The sequence below is a fragment of the Agelaius phoeniceus genome, chromosome 21 (genome assembly GCF_051311805.1).
Source record: "Agelaius phoeniceus isolate bAgePho1 chromosome 21, bAgePho1.hap1, whole genome shotgun sequence".
NCBI classification, from domain to species: domain Eukaryota; kingdom Metazoa; phylum Chordata; class Aves; order Passeriformes; family Icteridae; genus Agelaius; species Agelaius phoeniceus.
In genome coordinates, this window is record NC_135285.1 from 9,717,914 (window position 1) to 9,735,867 (window position 17,954).

Consider the following 17,954-nt stretch of genomic DNA (forward strand, 5'->3'; position numbering starts at 1 on the left):
AGGACACGGCACAGGCCAACACAGCCAGTGGCTGTGCAGGGATTGTCCCAGCCCTCCCCACCCTTCCCCAGGGATGGGCTTTGGCATCAGTCTCAGTCTTGCCCTTTCTCATCCTCTTTAAAGATAACATTTTTCTATGCAGCCATTGTCAAAGTTCACTGGGAACAAACACACCCAGCCCTGCTTGTCTTCGAGAGCAGCTCTGGAAGCCACTGGCAGCTTCCTCTGGGAAACCCTCTGACATTTGAACAAGAAAGGCCCAGGGTGAAGGCTGAGCACAAATCCCAGCACTCCAAGGAGCTCTCTCCCCTCAGGTCCCACCCTCAGCACGGAGGTCCAGAGCAAGTAACGCACAGCAGGGAGGTTTATCTAGATACAGGTACTTTATTTACAAATATTTAGATTAATAGCATTGTTACATCAAATGAGGAGTACAGCAGTCCAAACAGATCCTTTCTGTGACAGAAACAATGAGACCTACTGTAACTTACTCTGGGAGTACAGGTATTGCACCTCAACAAGCTGTAGTCATTACAACACTGACTTCACATCAGCAGCAGGTCGTGGTCCCTGGGCAAACCCTGGTGCAGCCTTGGGTTAAGCAGGATGCAGGAGCTGGAGATCTTGAACATACCCATCTACTGAGGAACAGGAGTTAAAAAAGGACTAACCAGACAAACAAAGGGACAGCACACGAGTTACCCAAATCCTATTGTCTGCACATTCCAGTTTTGGCTTTTATTTAACATTGACTGTACAATACTCTGGTACCACTGGTTACTTACAAGTCTGAACATTGTAGAGTTTTAGTGTCTAGAGAGGGATTTTCAGACTACTTTGTATTTGAAACGCTGCAGTAAGCCTGAAGTGGGACACAGGATTGTGGTTAAGCACCTACCCCCTTCCATTTTAAAACCTTGTGCTGTTTTCCAAGTGAAGCTGCACAAGGAGCCACAGTAAAACCCCACATGAGTGCAGCAACACCCCCCAGGCAGGGTCACCACGTGACACCCCCTCACACACAGGCCAGGCCGTGGCACCCCAGGAAGGATGTACTTGAAAGCTTGAAGCAAAACCCTTAAAAAAAAACCCTCACACAGCACTGTTAAAAAATACAAGAGTAGTTAAAAATCCCTAGAGAGCACATGTTGTTCCAACTGTCCAGTTCAGCCTCTGCCCAGTCCCAAAGTTACAGGTACAAAAGCGGGAGGTGTGCGAGAGCCCGGCCACGGCTGAAGCCCGAGAATGCCAAAGAGAAGCAGGCAGAGAGCACTGCTGAGTGCAGAGGGGAGCATTGCACAGTGCAGAATGAGAGCCACACCCCACTAGTGTTAATGTCTGTGTCCCCAGCACCGTGGGGACCTGCAAGTGACACCCAGCAGCTGCAGCCCCAGCTGGGCTGTGCTGCCACGGGGGCGCAGAGAGCTCAGACTGTACAAACGGGGGGTTCTTACACACTGCTCTAATGCCAGGCATCATTTTCTTCATTAAAATCATATACACAGGATGTATTTAACTGTTAGCTCAGTTCCTTCAAATTTTATACATATTTACGTTCTGTTAACAAAGGTAAAGGATAAAAGTGGCAAAAGAATGACGTAAAGCTATTGAGCACAAGAATGAACAGATCACTTCCCTGCGCCACCCCGACCCCAGCACATCCCACAGGGAATTCTTCCAACAAAAGCACATCATTACAGAGCCCCTCGCTACCATCAGAAGTCATTTCACAGCAAAAACTTATCCTTTACTACTGACAGCTCGAACAGTTAGAGGTGGGGAAGAAAGGCCAAAGAACCATAAAATAAACCATACAAGACAAAGCCCTGCAAAAGTGTAAAATCAGGAGTCCAGCATCAGTGCTCAGTTTAAATTATGTATCGGTGACACTATCACAAGGACAATCAAGGAAAAAAAAAACTTCTAGATTTACCATGCAGGAGAGGTTTTATTACTCTACTTGCCTTTGATAACCTGATTACATCTAAAGTTGTTTAGCAGTTTAGTACTGTGTTAAACTTGTCTCGGAGTTTTAATTAAACCCAGTAAGATGTACAGAAGATGGGGAAGCGGTCAAAAGCACCACTCCCTAGAGCCAGAGGTGAGGGGTCAGGAGGAGCCACGGAGGGGTCACTAGCAGCCACAGCCTTCTCTCTGGGGCTGGGGTTCGCTCGTTAGCCGCCCCCCCTGCGGGGCTGACGGTTTGTGCTGTACGCCCGACTCGGCCGCGTTCAGGTCCAGGCTTCCGTCCTGGATGTTCTGGTAGATTTTCTTGGCAGCCTCCAGGAACGCGTCCTCCACGTTCTCTCCACTGCAAGAGAGCGGCAGGAGTTACTGGGGCTGCAGTGCTGCTCCCAGAGGGAGCTGGGCAGGCACTGTGCCCTCCTCCTCAGCCCAACAGCCCAGCCCTGGCACAGGGCAGGCCCTCCCTGGCCATCACAGCCCTGTCAGGGCCAGCAGGAGTAAGGAATTTGTGCCAAAGAACTGAGGAGCAAAATAAGCCAAGGCATCAAGCCACGTGCACAGGACAGTTCTGACAGAGGCTTGAAGCCAAGGGAGCCTTACACCATGAATGAGAACCTCTTTCTGTTACCAAGTTCTGTTCTGGCAGGTGCCAGTGGGAGCCACATTTCCCAGTGGCCATGGGGATCCCCAGTGACACAGCCAGCCCCAAGCATGGCTCAGCAATTCTTCAGTTACTGGAGGGGCTGGTCATTGCCTACAGACCAAAGCTGCAGCTCTGAAGAGCCAGGGCAAGGAACCCTTTACACACTGAACACATTCCACACTCAAATAAGGCCTGAAATCCAGATCAGTTCATTTGAATTCAACCAGTCTTTGCATGAAATGCAGCCAGAGCTCTCAGTTCCAAGTTACTTTCAAGCCACAACAAACAGACCAATCTGAACATCATCACAGCCAAAAGTCACTTACGTTTTTGCACTTGCTTCAAGGAACAATAAACCTGTTCAGAGACAGAGGTTGAACAGTCAGTGCACAGCACACCTCAGAGAGCCCCAAGTCAGACACACAACGACCTTCCCCTTACATGCAAGACACTATTTTAGCTTTTGTGACTATGTTAAGGGATCAGCACAAGCTGACTTCTAGAACTACACACAGTCACCAGACTGCCTGAGGCACAGCAGGAGTTTGTACATACAACTCCATCACTCTGGAAGTGTAAACTTGCAGCTACCAATGCTGAGGATTCACTTTAACATCACTATCTTGTAGGAAAGTACCAGAGAAAAAAACACACCATTTTCTTCAGCAAATTGTTTGGCTTCTTCATATGTAACATCCCTCTGTGCTTCCAGGTCTGCTTTGTTTCCTATGAGGATTATCACCTGGGTCAGGAGAGAAAACGTTAGTCTGGGAAAAAGCTTAGGAGCCTTTTCACTGCCACTTTCATTATTAATGAGACTTTTTAAAAACCCAAAGGGAAATAGGCAGAGCAGATTATCTACAGAAGCCTTCAGGAGAACTCTGCTCTAGCATTCCCCACTCTGGGAAAGCAGGAACAGCATCTCCAGCTGCCACCTTCCAAGGCTTTAGGGTGTTCTCATGAGATGAGGTCCTAAAAAGCTGCTCTTTACTCTTGAGAGCTGTACCTTGAGCCACTTGTTGTATTTGTTTAACCACCAGACAGAATCTTTAGAGTTTTCTCATCAGTTTGGTGCTAAAGTATTTTAAGGCATTCAGGAACAGGCTGAAGAACAACAGCTCTGTGGGCAGAGAGACCCAGAAGGATCTTCCTCCAAAACCTGGTCAGCTTTTGCTGGAGATCCAATTTACATTCCAGCCTAAGGACAGCATTCACCTCATTACTGACACAAAGCAAGGAGGAGTAACACAATCAAGGCTGGTCCAGATTTCATCCCAATTTTGTCTCCAACTGCTTCAAACAGACCCTGAAAGGTGAGTGGCACAAGAAGACTTTCAGAGGAAGCCCTTGAGCTGCAGCTGCAGTAGGGAAGTGAATCACTGCACTCTGCACATGGGGACAGGAGCAGTGCAGAAAGCACAGGCAGCTCGTGCAGAGACACTGCAGTGCTTGGGCCTGAGCCCCCCACCACTTGCTCAGGGAGAAGCAATCTTGCTTTTAAGCTAAATGAAGTCTAACTTACAGTATTTGGATTGGTGAGGTTCCTTGCATCTGTCAGCCAGCTGCTTAAGTGATTATATGTACTTCTTCTGCAAAGAATCAAGAGAGGACACTTTTAGCCTTTTATAAAATATTTAAGTGCCAACAGCACAGTCAGCATCCAAACACAGCAACATCCATCATCCCTCCTCAAGACAGACAAAACAGCAGCAGTGTGGACTCAGACCACAAATTGAAGTCAACTTTAAACCCTTGGAGCAGCTCTTACACTGCCAGTGGAAAGCCAGACCAGTTCCCACTGCTAGCACACAGCTCTGCACACAGACAAGGCTGGTGCTGTTTCCAACAGAACATGTTAAAGGTTTCCTGTCAAATACTCTTACAGAACACAGTGCAGCAGAACAGCACTTCAGTAACAAACTGCAGAAAGTCATGTTTTACTCAAGATTTACACAAACAGAAAATACACCTACATATGCAGGAAAAAACAAAGAGGTGCCTGAAGAATATCAAGAACAGCCCCAGAGGAAGATGAAAGATGTGTGAAAGCAAAAGTATTTCATGTTGCATGTGATGCATGATTGTTTGAGCAGCACCTTTAGCTGTCAGCTCTAGAGGAAGGCAGGGCAGGGCAGGGTGGCTGCTGTGCAGTGCAGGTGCTGGGGAGGAGGCTCAGGTCAGGCTGAGGCCAGGCTCTGTCTGTGTGCAGTGCAGGTGCTGGGGAGGAGGCTCAGGTCAGGCTGAGGCCAGGCTCTGTCTGTGTGCAGTGCAGGTGCTGGGGAGGAGGCTCAGGTCAGGCTGAGGCCAGGCTCTGTCCCCACACCTGGGCAGCTCCGCGCGTTGGCTGCGGCTCTGCTGGGGACAGCCCTGCACTGCCGGTGCCTCCACAGCAGCAACCTCCACCTGCTGAGCAGCACATTCCAGGGCAGAGCCAGCTCTTTAAAACAACTTCAACACACAGGCAGTCACAGCCTGAAATGCAAACTGCCCAGGCTCAGCAGCAGCGAGATTTCCCAAGAAAAGGCGCTCGCATCACTCCCTGTGCCTCATCTGCAGCTTTTAACCACTGGGGTGTTTGGGTAAGGTGTGGCAGGCAGGATGCTGCACATCCAGACACACACACAGAGCCTCTGAGCCAAGGGACAGACAGACAGACAGACAGACCCTACAGGGCTGTGCATGCCACCCTCAGCAGCACAGCCAGAGCTCTGCTGCCCTTACCTGGTGATGTCGTAGACCATGAGAGCTCCCGCTGCTCCTCTGTAGTAGCTTCGTGTGACAGCCCTGAATCTCTCTTGTCCTGCTGTATCCCAAATCTGTAGTTTAATTTTTTGGCCACTAACTTCAATTATTCTTGTGCCAAATTCAACACCAATTGTGTGGGGACAGTCTGCCATAACTGCCATGAAAAAGAAGAGCAAAGATCAGATCTAGGACAAGGTTTCCTTGCTGCAAAAATATGACTACCACAAGTTTTCAGTTATCTTTACTAGATTTTCAGCCTCTAAAAAAGCATTTTTACTGCTACAGTTCCCAAACTGCATCACTTAACCAGAAACAAAATGCTCCATTTCCTGAGCTGCTGTTAGTTTTAAGAACAGTTATAAAATTCCTTGCCTTCTCTGCTGCTCTTTGGCCATACATATCAGAAGGTACCAAGTCAGCTGACTCCCAGTCTATCCTTGCAGAAGGTTAACTATTTTAATGCAGTAGGAAAAGATAAATTTTAGGGAATTACCAAGAAAGATACAGTTTAAAAGTCTGTCACGTTTTCAAAAACAAACACCCAAGTTGGTTCAGACAGGGCAATAGGATGACTGTCCAAGAAAATGCTGGTTTCATAAGCAGCTACAAACACACCAAATCAAATCCAAAAAGGCAACTTTCTAGTTATGATAAATTCATGTTAATAAGCTCATATTTGAGGAAGATCAAGAAAATACAGACAGGATCAGGACCTACTGAGGCCACCTAGAGTTAGGGGCAGTCTCACAGCAGAGGTGTTTGGCACATCACTTTGGTTGTACTGCTTTGGCTTGGTGCTGACAGAACTTTCTCCTCATGGACAATTTGAGCATGTGCAAAATGCCTTTTAAATAACTGCCTGATAGTGCATTTTCATTAAAAACAACAGTCAGAAGTTCCTGTTTCTAGTGGAAAACAAATATTTAAACTGCAGCTCCTACCCACTTGTTACCTCATCTCAAGCAGCACATGGTGATGCCTGCACTGAGAAATAGCTCCAGCCTTACTCACTGGTGAGGTAGCAGCTGCTGCAGAGCCCAGTGCCACACACACCAGCAGGAACTGAACCTGAGTCCTCATCAGTGATGATAAAACAAGAGAAAATGTTTCAGCTGAGAGAGACTGCAGCAAGCCCTCAGCACCACCACCCAGGGCAGGCCCAGTGTCCTGCAGGGCAGCTGAAGATTGCAAACCAAGACTTTAAGGAAAATGATTTCTTTTTTTTCCTTTTCAACTCCTTAACAGCACTAAAAACTCAACTGCTTGTGATCAAGCTACACCAATATTGAAAACATGCAAAGCTCAGACTAAATTTCTCTTTGTCCATATCAAAATCCACAGAAAAGCTGCAAAATCAGATCCAGTCCTCCCACTCCTCACAGGCAGGATTGGCTGGAGCAGGTTTTGCCATAATTACATCAATATTTGTTTCTGCATCTGCTGAAGTCAAACCAGAAATGTGACCCAGTACAATCCAAACTCACAGAGAGTAAGAGAGACCAAACTGAGCTCATGCATGATGGAAACAGGCAGGGAAAAGGGATGAAAATGCCAGTCAGAATAAATATCATGAACTGAAATACTCACACTTCTTTTCTGTGAATTGATGAAGCAAACAGGACTTTCCTACACCCATGTCCCCTGTTAGAGAAAGAATAGTTAAATCATTGTTGCAACAAGCACATTTTCTTCCTCCCACATAACAAATGGTACAGAGACATTCATTTCTCAGGTCAGATGGGCAGTGTTCTATCCCTGGCTATAGCCTTGAATTTATCAACTTGCCACTAAAGCTTTGGCTGCAGATACAGCTCACAAGCAGGAGCAGATCACTCAAGAAATAGTTAATTTGTATTACTGATTTTATAATTGCATTTCACAAGGTTATAAAAAGTACAGCTGAAGAAACTGAAATGTAAAATATACTTGGTGTTTGCTCCTGTCTTACTGTGGTAAGAACATCAAAATACTGACAACCATCCAGAACACCTCAAGAAATTGCTTTATTTCTACTGATCCTCTTGCACAATGCCAAGAGTGAGACACAGCAAGATCTTTTAAGAACCAACTCTTCCAGAGGCTGAGGCTGTCAAGCAGCCTGACTTAAACCTGCAGATCATTTACACCTACACAAGGTCATTAACAATTAAACAATTAACAGCAGGACCAGTTCTTCCAGGACAGCAATAAATGCAATCCCTTAGAGTCCCTGACTAAGCAGCCAAGGAAGCTGCAGCTAAAAGCAACATTTAAACACAACAATACAGCCTGACAGAGGTTTATGAGCCTCATGCAATGGTTTCCAATCAGCACTCGTGCCTTCAACATAAATTCTAAAACCTTTGAGATTAATGATGCAAAATGCTGCAGTAAATGCTGAAGCTGTAGTGAAGTGTGGTGACCTGTGGGGACTGAGGGCTGAAAGCAGCCTGGCACAGCCCCAGGCTTCTCACGGACCCACACAGAGCATCCACAGGTGTGAGCCCACTGCTACTTACCAATAATGATGTACTTAAAGATGTAGGAATAGTTGTAAGGTGCAGTTGCCATTGTGGCACTAAAATAAAAAAGAGAACATGTCAGAACTGATACTTGTTCCCTCAAGGCAACCCAAATAATCCAGTTCAGTTCATACAAACAAAAAACCCTTCCTCTTCCTCTCTCTCCCAACCACCCTTCCATTCACAGTTCCAATCTGTGCAGCTCCCCAGTGTCACTGAATCAGTGGCACAGCCAGCAAAGTTCCCACACTGTTTGCTCTGAGCCCCTGGCAGCAAGGCCTCCCAGTAGAAACACAGATGATCAATTTTATCCAGAAGGACTTCAGGCTGCTGAAAAGCTCAGTCCCTGCTTGCTCTGCACAGTCACTGCCAGACCAGCACTCACCCACCAAAGAGCTGATGGATCAACCCAAAATAAAATCTGACTCCAGCACAAGACCTGGAGAGATTTAACAAAACCAGCAAGTTGGAACTGTTACCTCACACTTTTGAGACTTGCAACAGAACAAAGGAAGCAGTGAGCTTGCAGCAAGCAGCTAAGATTTCAAAGAAGGCTGTAGTAGCCTTAACTGGGCCTGGGGTGCTGCTTGTCCATGTCAGAAAAGTGCTGCAAGCCACAAATCAGATGTTCAGGAAGTTGGTTAACATCTCTGTGGCTTTGTCAGCACAGCAGTGCTACAGCGAGGCTGCTGAGCCATTTCTCTTTTTCAAAGGCAGTCAAAATCCTTCTAACTTTCCAGAATTTTCCTAAATGTCGAGGGAATTAGAGCTGGCCTCAGCTGTTTAAATCTGCAAGGAGTAAAAGCTGACTTGCTAACTAACACATCAGTTAGCCAGGATTACACATCTGTAAGGGCCAGATGTTGCCAGGTAACATTAAAGATGGGAAATGCCTGCTTTGGTCCCAGGCTTCAGGTTAAACTGGATCCACTGATCAGTTCAGCAAGTGGAAAATTTCTAGCAGGAATTCAGCACTTCCCTTGCTGCTCCTGCAGGGCAGATAGCCAGTCATTACAAACACATGGTACTCCTTACAAGGAGCACTGCTGGAGCCTAGAAAGATTTTCATTAGGTCATGTGTCATTCACATGACAAATGAAACCAATACTGGAAAGAAATACAGAGGAAAGCTTCCAGGCCTGGGACTTGCTCAAAAGCAAAGCACTGTTCCCTGCACCACAATTAATCCCTCTCAGTGAACTGCAGCCATAAGAAAGATGAACAAATCTCACTCCCAGCACAGGCAGCAGCCTCTGCTTCCCAGCACTGAGATTTGAGGCAAACATGCTTATCTGGACCTGGGAGGGGAACAACTCCCCGTGAGCTCAGAGGGTTTGCTGAGTGCCAGGCAGTGCTCCTCGTGTCCCTCCACGCCTGGCTCAGAGATGGAAACACTCCTGGGTCCTGCTGTCCCAGGCAGAACACAAAGCACCTCTGCTGAACCCAACAGAGACACACACTGTTCTACTGAACCAAGTTTATTCCAAGATAGGAAATAAACTGACAATTTTGGACACTAATTCAGCAAGCAAGCCAGCAGCTTTATTGCTTTATTTCCTGGAAGATTCCAGAATTACAGTACCAGCTTCAACACGTGAATGGTTATTTTCAACAGCAGTAAATAAAGACAAGTCACTGCTCCATATTGAGTTCCAAAGGAATGTGTCACTGTGGAAACATCCAGTCCTTCAAGTTTCCTGAACATCTTCACACATTATGCTCTCTTTCTTCTCCAGCATGTCCCAGCACAGTAACCTGGGCACACAAAGCCCACGTCCCTGCAGGACCCTTCACCTGCCACCTCCTTCTGGGCAGGGCAGGAGCACCACGCTCACAGCTCAGCTCCAGGGCCAAACTGGGGCTCCCTGAGGTAACTGCAAGTGTAAAAGAAAGCTTGAACAGACTGATTTATACATGCAAGTACTTGAGGAGGAGAGCAGGAACTGCCCTGTTTTCCACAAAGACCAGCTGGGTGTTACAGCCACTATGCACCAAGATCTCCTGTGCATTCTGAGGATGGAAATGTCCAGTGACTGATGCTGTTAACAACCCCCCCCAAACCAGCCAGCACCATGAGCTCCAAGACAGGGGACCAAGCACCTGTGTGGCCAGGAAATCTGCAGAAGCCTGCATGCCCTCTCCTGTTCCCAAGAGCAGGAGGCCAAGGAGTGCCAAGTACTCCAAACACAGGGAAGTTTCATGTTTCTGAGCACATGACTTGAGGATATCACCGTGTGGTAAACAATGTTGAACTGCTCTGCTGTTCCAGCCAGGAGGGAAATGCATCCTGCAATCCAAGTCTGGAAAGTGAGGGGGACTGTTTTTTAAAGCATGGACAAATGGGGAACTCTGTGCAGTCTCTGTCATAAACTGAATTTGAAGTGAGTCTCACCTAGATCTTCATTGCTAAATATCCAGCTCTGTTTGTCAGGCTGTTTCTGCTTGCTGAGATATGATCATTTTCATTATGCCCTCTAAGTAAAAAAGTCTTAACTATAATATTTCAATAAAAAAAACTACTGGTATTACATTTATTCCAAGGGTCACATTACAGAAAAGATTCTGAAATACTCCAAACCATTAGTAAAGGTCAGGAATATTTTCTGGAGAACAGATGATTCCTTGAAATAAAAAATCAAGTAAAAACCCAAGCAATACTAAAACAACCAAATAACAAACTTTTAAACACTCAAATTCCAATAAGGATTAGCAGGAATTCAAACTGTACTCAGATCTTGGAATAGAAGTGATATTCCACAAGGACTCTGTGCTGAAGGAGAAAACAAAAACTGCAACCAACTAAACACAGAAACCCTGCTGAGAATTCAGCCTTGGCAAACTGACCACCTCAGCATTTACTGCAGACGAAAGAAGGAAGTCCAGACAAGAACAGGGCACGAGAGGGGTCGGTGCATTCTGAACCATCAGCTGCATGGCAATGCAAGGGGCTGATGCCTGGAGAGGCATCACCCATCTGCAGGAACCGGAGTTCTGCCTCCACCCTCTCTGCTCCAGACACGTGAATCTCAGTAATTCCATCGGGGGGATGGGGCTTTCTTTCCTCTTGGGAGAGCAAGAACTGCAGGGCTGAGAAAGCTGCACATCAATACCCACAGCTCAGCCCCAGCCACGCTGGCACTGGGACACCAGAGTTACCCAGCCGTGAGTTTACTGTTAACAGAAAGCACAAGTTCAGTCTGGGAGCTGCTGCCAGCTCAGAGTTGGCTCCCTCCTCCAGGTAAGGCTGCCCTGGAGCCCAGAGCTTTAGTGCAGGATGGCCACTGGCCAGAGGATCTCACTAAGCACAGATTTATGCTCATTTCAAAGCCTGTACAATTCATTTCTGTTTTACATTATGACTGGAAATTTTGCAGTGAGCGGTGTCACCAAATCCATCTCCCATATATCAACTTCTTCTTAGAGGCTTTTTTTTTTAAATAACATTAAAGATGACTTTAATGAGACACCAGTACATCTACATCTCCTCCTCTAATCAACAAGCACCACACAGATATTTAGAAATCTCACCCAAGCCTTATTTCAAGTATCAGCTACATCTGTACTTCCTGAGATAAGATTGTTCTGGGCACATTGCAGTAACATTCTTTATCACAGTAACATAACTGCAAATATCAGATTCATACCAGCCTTTGTGAGACCTGTGCAGCTCCTTCCAGCTCAAGGACACAGCTTTAACTCTTCACTGGGTAGCATTTGCATTAAGAAATTTATTATCTTTATGCTCAAAAAGAAGCAGGTGTGTTGTGAAAAGAGACCAGAACCTGCATGCAGAGGTTTATTAGACACTGCTGTGGTTCACACCATCAGCTGATGGATGGTCCATGTGCAGGGATGAGAGCTGGGGAAAAAACCACCACCTTCAAAGTCAGCACTGCCCAGCTATTACTGGCTCCCTGCAAAGCACAGCCAGGGAAGCACTGGGCAGTTACTCTGAAGCTAAAGGTATTTGTGGTCCATCTGGGCAGCCAGGTGTCCTGTGCATCATTCTCCAAGGATGGTGGAAAAGCAGCAGGAAAAGCTCTCACAGTTGAAGCTGCAGATTCCTTGGATGTTAATTAACAGACAACAGTAAGATTGATAAGGAGGAGGAGCTGGAGAGGGGTAGAATTGTTTCATTTCGTAATTGCACTTTTCCCCTGATAAGGGCTTTTGTCAAGCACAGAACAATGTGGTTCAACTGGTACCTCATTTCAGCAGGCTGCTAAACACAGTCAGAGTGCTTCAGCTATGGTCACCTGTCAGATCACAGCACACTGCAGGTAACAACAGTTCTGTTATCCATTCATCCACCCAAGCACTGAATTCCCACAGGTCTGTTGGCCACAGCAACCTAGGAGGTCTGCTACAATTAAATTCCACTGTGGTTCTCTGGCTTTCACACACCAAGGACGTTCAGGTCTTCCTGAACCACACCAACATCTCAGTGCTCTTTAAGATGATGCTCTGCAGCCACCCTGCTCTGCTTATTTATTCATTTTTGCAGGCTTGGCTTTACAAAGCCCTGCTGAGCCTGGTCCCTGAGGAGCCTCAGCGCCTGCTGCAGCCTTCACACCTGTGTGACACCACCACTTGTTGCTGGCCAGCTCCTTACTCACCCCTCAGCTCCTCCAGAGTCAACCTCCCCTGCTTCCCCCTTTGGATTTCACCAAAGCATCCAATCAGCACAAGAGAGGAGATCTGGCTGAGGTGATCTCTGTTCACCAGCAGCCTCTGGGAGCTGCTGCCCAGGATCACTTTGCATTTCCTTACTGTTCCCACCTCTGTTACTCTTTCCTGACAGCACAGGAGGCCTGCAGGCTCTGGGGCTCAGACTGCAGCCCTGCAGAGCCCTATTCAGGCTGTTCTTGAAGAAATGCATTTGGTATGTTCCCTAATCATGCCAAACACCTTCACCCAGCCTGAGGCCTAGGAGGTTCTTCTAAAGGCCTTCACTTCTCCTTCCTCCAGGAGAATTTCATTTTTGTTTTTAAATCAAAGCTACATAGGACACTACCACCTTCACTTTCTGACTTTCCTCACCAGCTCTCCAGTCACACCCACCTTGTCCTGGTTGTTCTTCTACTGGTTTCACATCCTGCCTCATCAAGTTACTCCATTTTGCTTCCTAAACTTCCTGCATTTATATGTGCACACCTCAGTTCTCCCTAACCACACCCCAGGAGCAGAGCTGAACTAATCACTGCCTACCTGTCCTCATCAGCTCCAGCACCTCCTGCCATGTCCTGCCCTCAGCCACCCTTGAGCCACCTGTATCTCCTCACTTCTCCTGCTCTCCTCTTCCTACAGAACACTCCAACCTGTTGTGTGTCTGTTCACAGCAGGAGAACCAAGGTCCAGAGATACCAGCCAAGTTTGGGACAGAATATACAAAACCAGGGGAGTTTTCTGTCATTCCAACAAATCAGAACACTCTGGAGTCCCCACCTAGGGAAACACAAGTCACAGACGTTTTAGGTAAACATTAACTAAGATCTACCTCCTGTTTCAGGAAGATTCAGCAAAATGAGAATCAATCTTAACCAGGTTTCATTAGATGCCCAGGAGAGAGCAGGTAATTTTAAAGTATTATTTACATTTTACATCCCAGTGCCTCCAGTAGAACAGGTTTGTTTCCAAACTGCTGCCCTTCATAAGAACTCCTCATTTTTTTGTTACTCACAAAATGGAAAAGAGGAACTTCTTCCTTCCACTCAGACTTACGACATTTTCAAATCCCTACAGGAAGCCAGCAAATTCCTTTATAAACCAGATTAAATTGTGACATTTAGTAATTAAATTCCCCAAGGTTTTTTCTTCCCTTTAGCAAGTACTGCCCAAGCACAAGGGCCCCTCAGTCCAAACCATGACAGGAATCAATCCCAGGCAATCCATTCCACAGGATAACATCTGTAAAAGATGTGGTGACTTGGGGTTTGATATGGGTTAGGATCCAGCCAGCCTGAGTGAATCCTGTTGACTAAGGGGCTCTGTCACCTCTGAAAAACATCCCAACACAGATCTACCCCGTCTCAAAGCAAAAGCCACTGCGAGCAACCTCCAGAGCCCCTGGCAGAGCCACTCCGGTGCAGACACCCACCTCTGCCTGGCTTTACTGCAAGGATAATTCAGCACAACTCCAATTCAACACAAAGCTACCAACAGATGTTGTAGATTTTTAGTGTGCTGCAAACAGGCAATGAACAATTAGGAGAAATAAAAGAATTTCACTCTGTTTAGCCTAAATAAGCTTTGACAAAAAAACCCAGTCTAGAATACTTTCGCTGCTTTCTCAAATAGGAAGTGGCTTTTCCCTCAACCCTCAAAGTTATTTTTCTGTCAAAGTTCATGACGGCACAGGTCAATATAACAAAAGCAGAGATAACGCTGCACATCGGCCACATATACGGTACAATATACACATACACACCCTACGTGCAACTGCAACAGCTCGTAAGGGGGAGATACAGAAACACACACGTAAAAATATCGCCTGTGGTCGGGTGTTGGCCAGTGGCGTTGCCGACTGTGCAGTGCCGAGGAGCAGAGGGAGGCGGCGGTGACACAGAGCACAGCGGCCTAGTCCTGCCCGCAGCCTCCCCCCGCTGGCCCGGCCGCCCCTTCCCCTCCCTGCCGGCCCCGGGCCCGCCCGCAGCGCCCCGGGGGCCGCACGGCGCCCTGCGGGCCCGCCGGGCCGCGGCTCGGGGCGGCACCGGGCCGGAGCGCGGCCGCCCGGGACCCGCCCCGCTCCGCCCGGCCCGGCGGAGCCCCGGCGCGGGGCCTGGCGCTGCAGGCCCGGCTGGGGGGGCGGCGCTGGCGGCCCGCCGTACCTGTGCTCGGGGCTCAGGGAGCTGTGCAGCGCGGCTGTGCGGGCGGTGCCCGGTGCCCCGCGGGCTGTGTGGCTCGGCTCGGTCCGGGCTCGCTCCGCTGCCTCAGACGCGGCTCCGCTGCGCCCCCATCACCCCCGCAGCCAAGATGGCGGCGCCCCTCACACGGGGTTTCCCCTCCCACTCTCGATGGGCGCCGGGGCCGCACAAAGAGTGGGCGCGAGGGCGCCGCGGCGCAGCCAATCACGGCGGCCGCTGCCCGGCGAGGCCCCGCCCACCCCGCCGGCGCGAGGGGCGGGGCAGGGCGGGGCAGGGCGCGGCGGGAGCGCGCGCGCGCGGCGGGGCCGGGGCGGGGCCGCGCGCGGGGCGGGGCCGGGCGGGAGCGCGCGCGCCCTCAGGCGGAGGAGCGGCGGCGGCGCCTCAGGGCGGAGCGCGGCCTCGGGCACCGCGGAAAATCCCGGATTTCCGCGCTGTTCTCCCGGAAAATGGCACGGAAGCCAACAGTGACCCGCCCGGAAGCCCCGGCTCGCCGGGACACGGTGCGAACGGGAGCAGCCCGGCACGGCGCAGGTACGGGGCTGTAGCGGCGTCCGGCACCTCTGAGGGGCTCCAGAGACCCCCGTGTGTCTCCAGGATCATCATCCGGTGTGTCCCGTGTCCCGTGAAATGCTCGAAGGTGTTCATTTGGGCTTTGAATATTTTATATCGGCTTTGTAAACACTTGTGGCATGCGATCCTAAAGACCACAACCACAACTTACTGCCCAAATCTCAGAGCTCACGGGATTCAAAAAATAAATCGGTGCTTCAGGAGATGTAAAAGTGTATCAATAAATTCCCCCCAATAATGATTTTATTTCAGTCCTACACATTATGGAAAGCATCAGATTCTGCTGTGTGTCAGTGTCCAAGATCCAAATTGCAGCTTCCCCTCTGCCATAACATTTCTGTGGAAGTATTTTCCAGAATGGGCATTTTCCATCTCCATTACTGTGACATTACTAATTCCATTGCCTTAGCTGAGCAACACCCAGGGAATCCTCTGCTTTCCATGAATCAGCCACCCCCTAATTATTACTCAGGGAGAAGCTGCATGGTAGATAACACTCCCTGTTACCTGGGCAGAAACCTCAGAGAGTGAAAAGCATTGGTGAAAAACAATTAGAATTCTTTTCCCTTTTATCTACACACTAAATAAATAAAGCTCTGTGTGATAAAAAGAAGAGATTCGAAAATTCAATTCAATTCAATTGTATTTTTCAATAGAAAAATACAAAATCTGCTGGCAATGTAGCACAGATGTAGGACTCCTGTCAGTTACTGTCAGAGTTCTAACTTCAAAACAGACAACACTACAACAGAATCCTTTTCAAGTTTTGCAAAACCTTATATGGAGTGACTTTTACTAGGAAAATAGGTCAAAACAAACCAGTGAGAATGATTTCCACGAGAGGGAGTCTTGAAACGGAAAATGACCTGACTGTTGTGACACAGTTGCAGTCTGGTTTACTGACTTGAAAAAAATACACTTCCCTAGTACTGCCCCAAATATTATTCTATTAACACAGACACTGTAATGAGAGGTTTTAAAATTCAGAATTGCTCAAATATCACACACGAAAATACCTTGAGGACTTCTCTGTCTATGGTTGGGTGTTGGTGGAGCCAGGCAGGCAGGGTGAGCCTCCCTGTTCCCCACGGTGGAACTGGTGGCAGGTAATTATTGCTGCTCTCCGTGGGCAGGGCAGGGAGTGCACGGCCTGCTCAGGGGGGCGGTGGCTGCTGGGAGCTGCAGTTTCTTTTCCGGGGGAATTCCACGCAGCCCTTTCCCCCAGGCAGGCACAGGCTCCTCGGGCTCACCCCCTGCAGCTCTCCAGTCACACTCACAGCATGGAACTTCCCCTGCAGTGCCCATGGAGACACCTCAGGATGACTCCACAGCTCGGAAAATCACTCAGTTCACTTCAGTCTGGAGTCTGGCTTGTGGGGAATCTTCATTGTGAACAGAAATGAGAAGCAGTTTTGGGGTTGAATTACTTCTGTTTCTTACCTGCAACAAAATTAAAAGCCATTACCCAAATGTGAATGAGATTCCGGTTTTTAACTGAAATTCCCAAATATATTTTATGTAAAAGTGCCTTCCTTTCTGAGCTGATGTAAAAGGCAATACAGATTTGCTTCAAAACTCCTGCTTTTGAATCATTTTATATGCTTTCCTCAAATATTCCTACAAAGTTTAAAGTTAACAGAAGACATGAGCGAGAAGGATTGAGTATCAGCATCTGCATTTCTTTGGTTCTTTATTCTTGGGAGTGCTTGAAAGCCTGCAGCAGTTTTTCCACAACAGTTATTGAGAAAAGGCTGACTTCAGCCCGTTCATTGTGAACATCTGGACAGAACCTAACAACAGTAATTAAAACCCACTAAATTGGTAACAATACCAAATTGCCAGGGATGGGATCCTCCTCTATGGCCCCACCCTTCCCTGTGCATTTCTGCTGGGTCAGTCCACTCTTCCAAAGCCTTTTCCACGTGTCTCTTTCTGAGGCCTCTGTCAAGAGGGAACAGCATCCAAATGTTCTGCTCACGTGAGCCTTGCTCTTGGGTTTATTTCTGTACCACAAACCCCAGGAAAAGTAAAGACTGAGTTAGTGCAGTTGATAGAAGGTTTGAGGATTTTCTTCTTTGCAAATAAATTACATAGAGTGATCTGTAGGATCTGCTTCCTTCTTTAGAATGCATCCTTGTAAGAAAACAAATCTAAATATGATTAAATTACACATCAGCATTCATGAAGAGCATGGGATTGAATGGAGTTTTTTATCTGCAACACTCTTTTCCCTGAGGACAGCAGAAAGCAGGACAGACTGTCAGAATTTAAACTGTCAGGCCACAAACAGACAATAAAATGTAGCTAAAGTCAGGTTTGTCTGTCTTCATGCCCTGAACCCCAGCTTCATCTTCTGGCTTTGCTCAAGCTTCTCTAGACAGAGTCAGAAGGGAGAACACGGGATTTTTCAGGAACTGCTTTGAAATGCACTTCTGTGGGAGTTGATCACGTAACTCTGGATTGGTCACAGATGACTAACTGGTCTTTACTTGTATTTTATTTTTGAGTTGCCCAGTTCTCCTTTCATCTCTTACCATTTCAGTTTTGTGGTGTCTGTAGAAATGTTCCTGTGGTCAAGGTTTTTTTTTTAGTTCCTTCTTTATCTTTTTTAGTTCCTTCATCTCATGTAAAATAGGCAGCCCAAGCCCACTGGCACTTCACAAACCT

The 17,954-nt window shown here is 47.8% G+C and overlaps 1 protein-coding gene across 1 annotated transcript; it reads right to left on the reverse strand.

Moving 5' to 3' along the window:
* Positions 1–364: 364 nt before the first annotated feature.
* On the reverse strand, positions 365–14,859 carry RAB14 (RAB14, member RAS oncogene family). The gene is made up of 8 exons (XM_054646214.2): positions 14,682–14,859; positions 7,852–7,910; positions 6,941–6,994; positions 5,330–5,507; positions 4,131–4,197; positions 3,263–3,350; positions 2,935–2,965; positions 365–2,311 (listed from the first exon to the last, which is right to left on the reverse strand). Exons 2-8 carry the CDS (start codon positions 7,901–7,903, stop codon positions 2,134–2,136), a joined length of 648 nt encoding a protein of 215 aa, XP_054502189.1. The 5' UTR covers positions 7,904–7,910; positions 14,682–14,859; the 3' UTR covers positions 365–2,133.
* Positions 14,860–17,954: the final 3,095 nt, after the last annotated feature.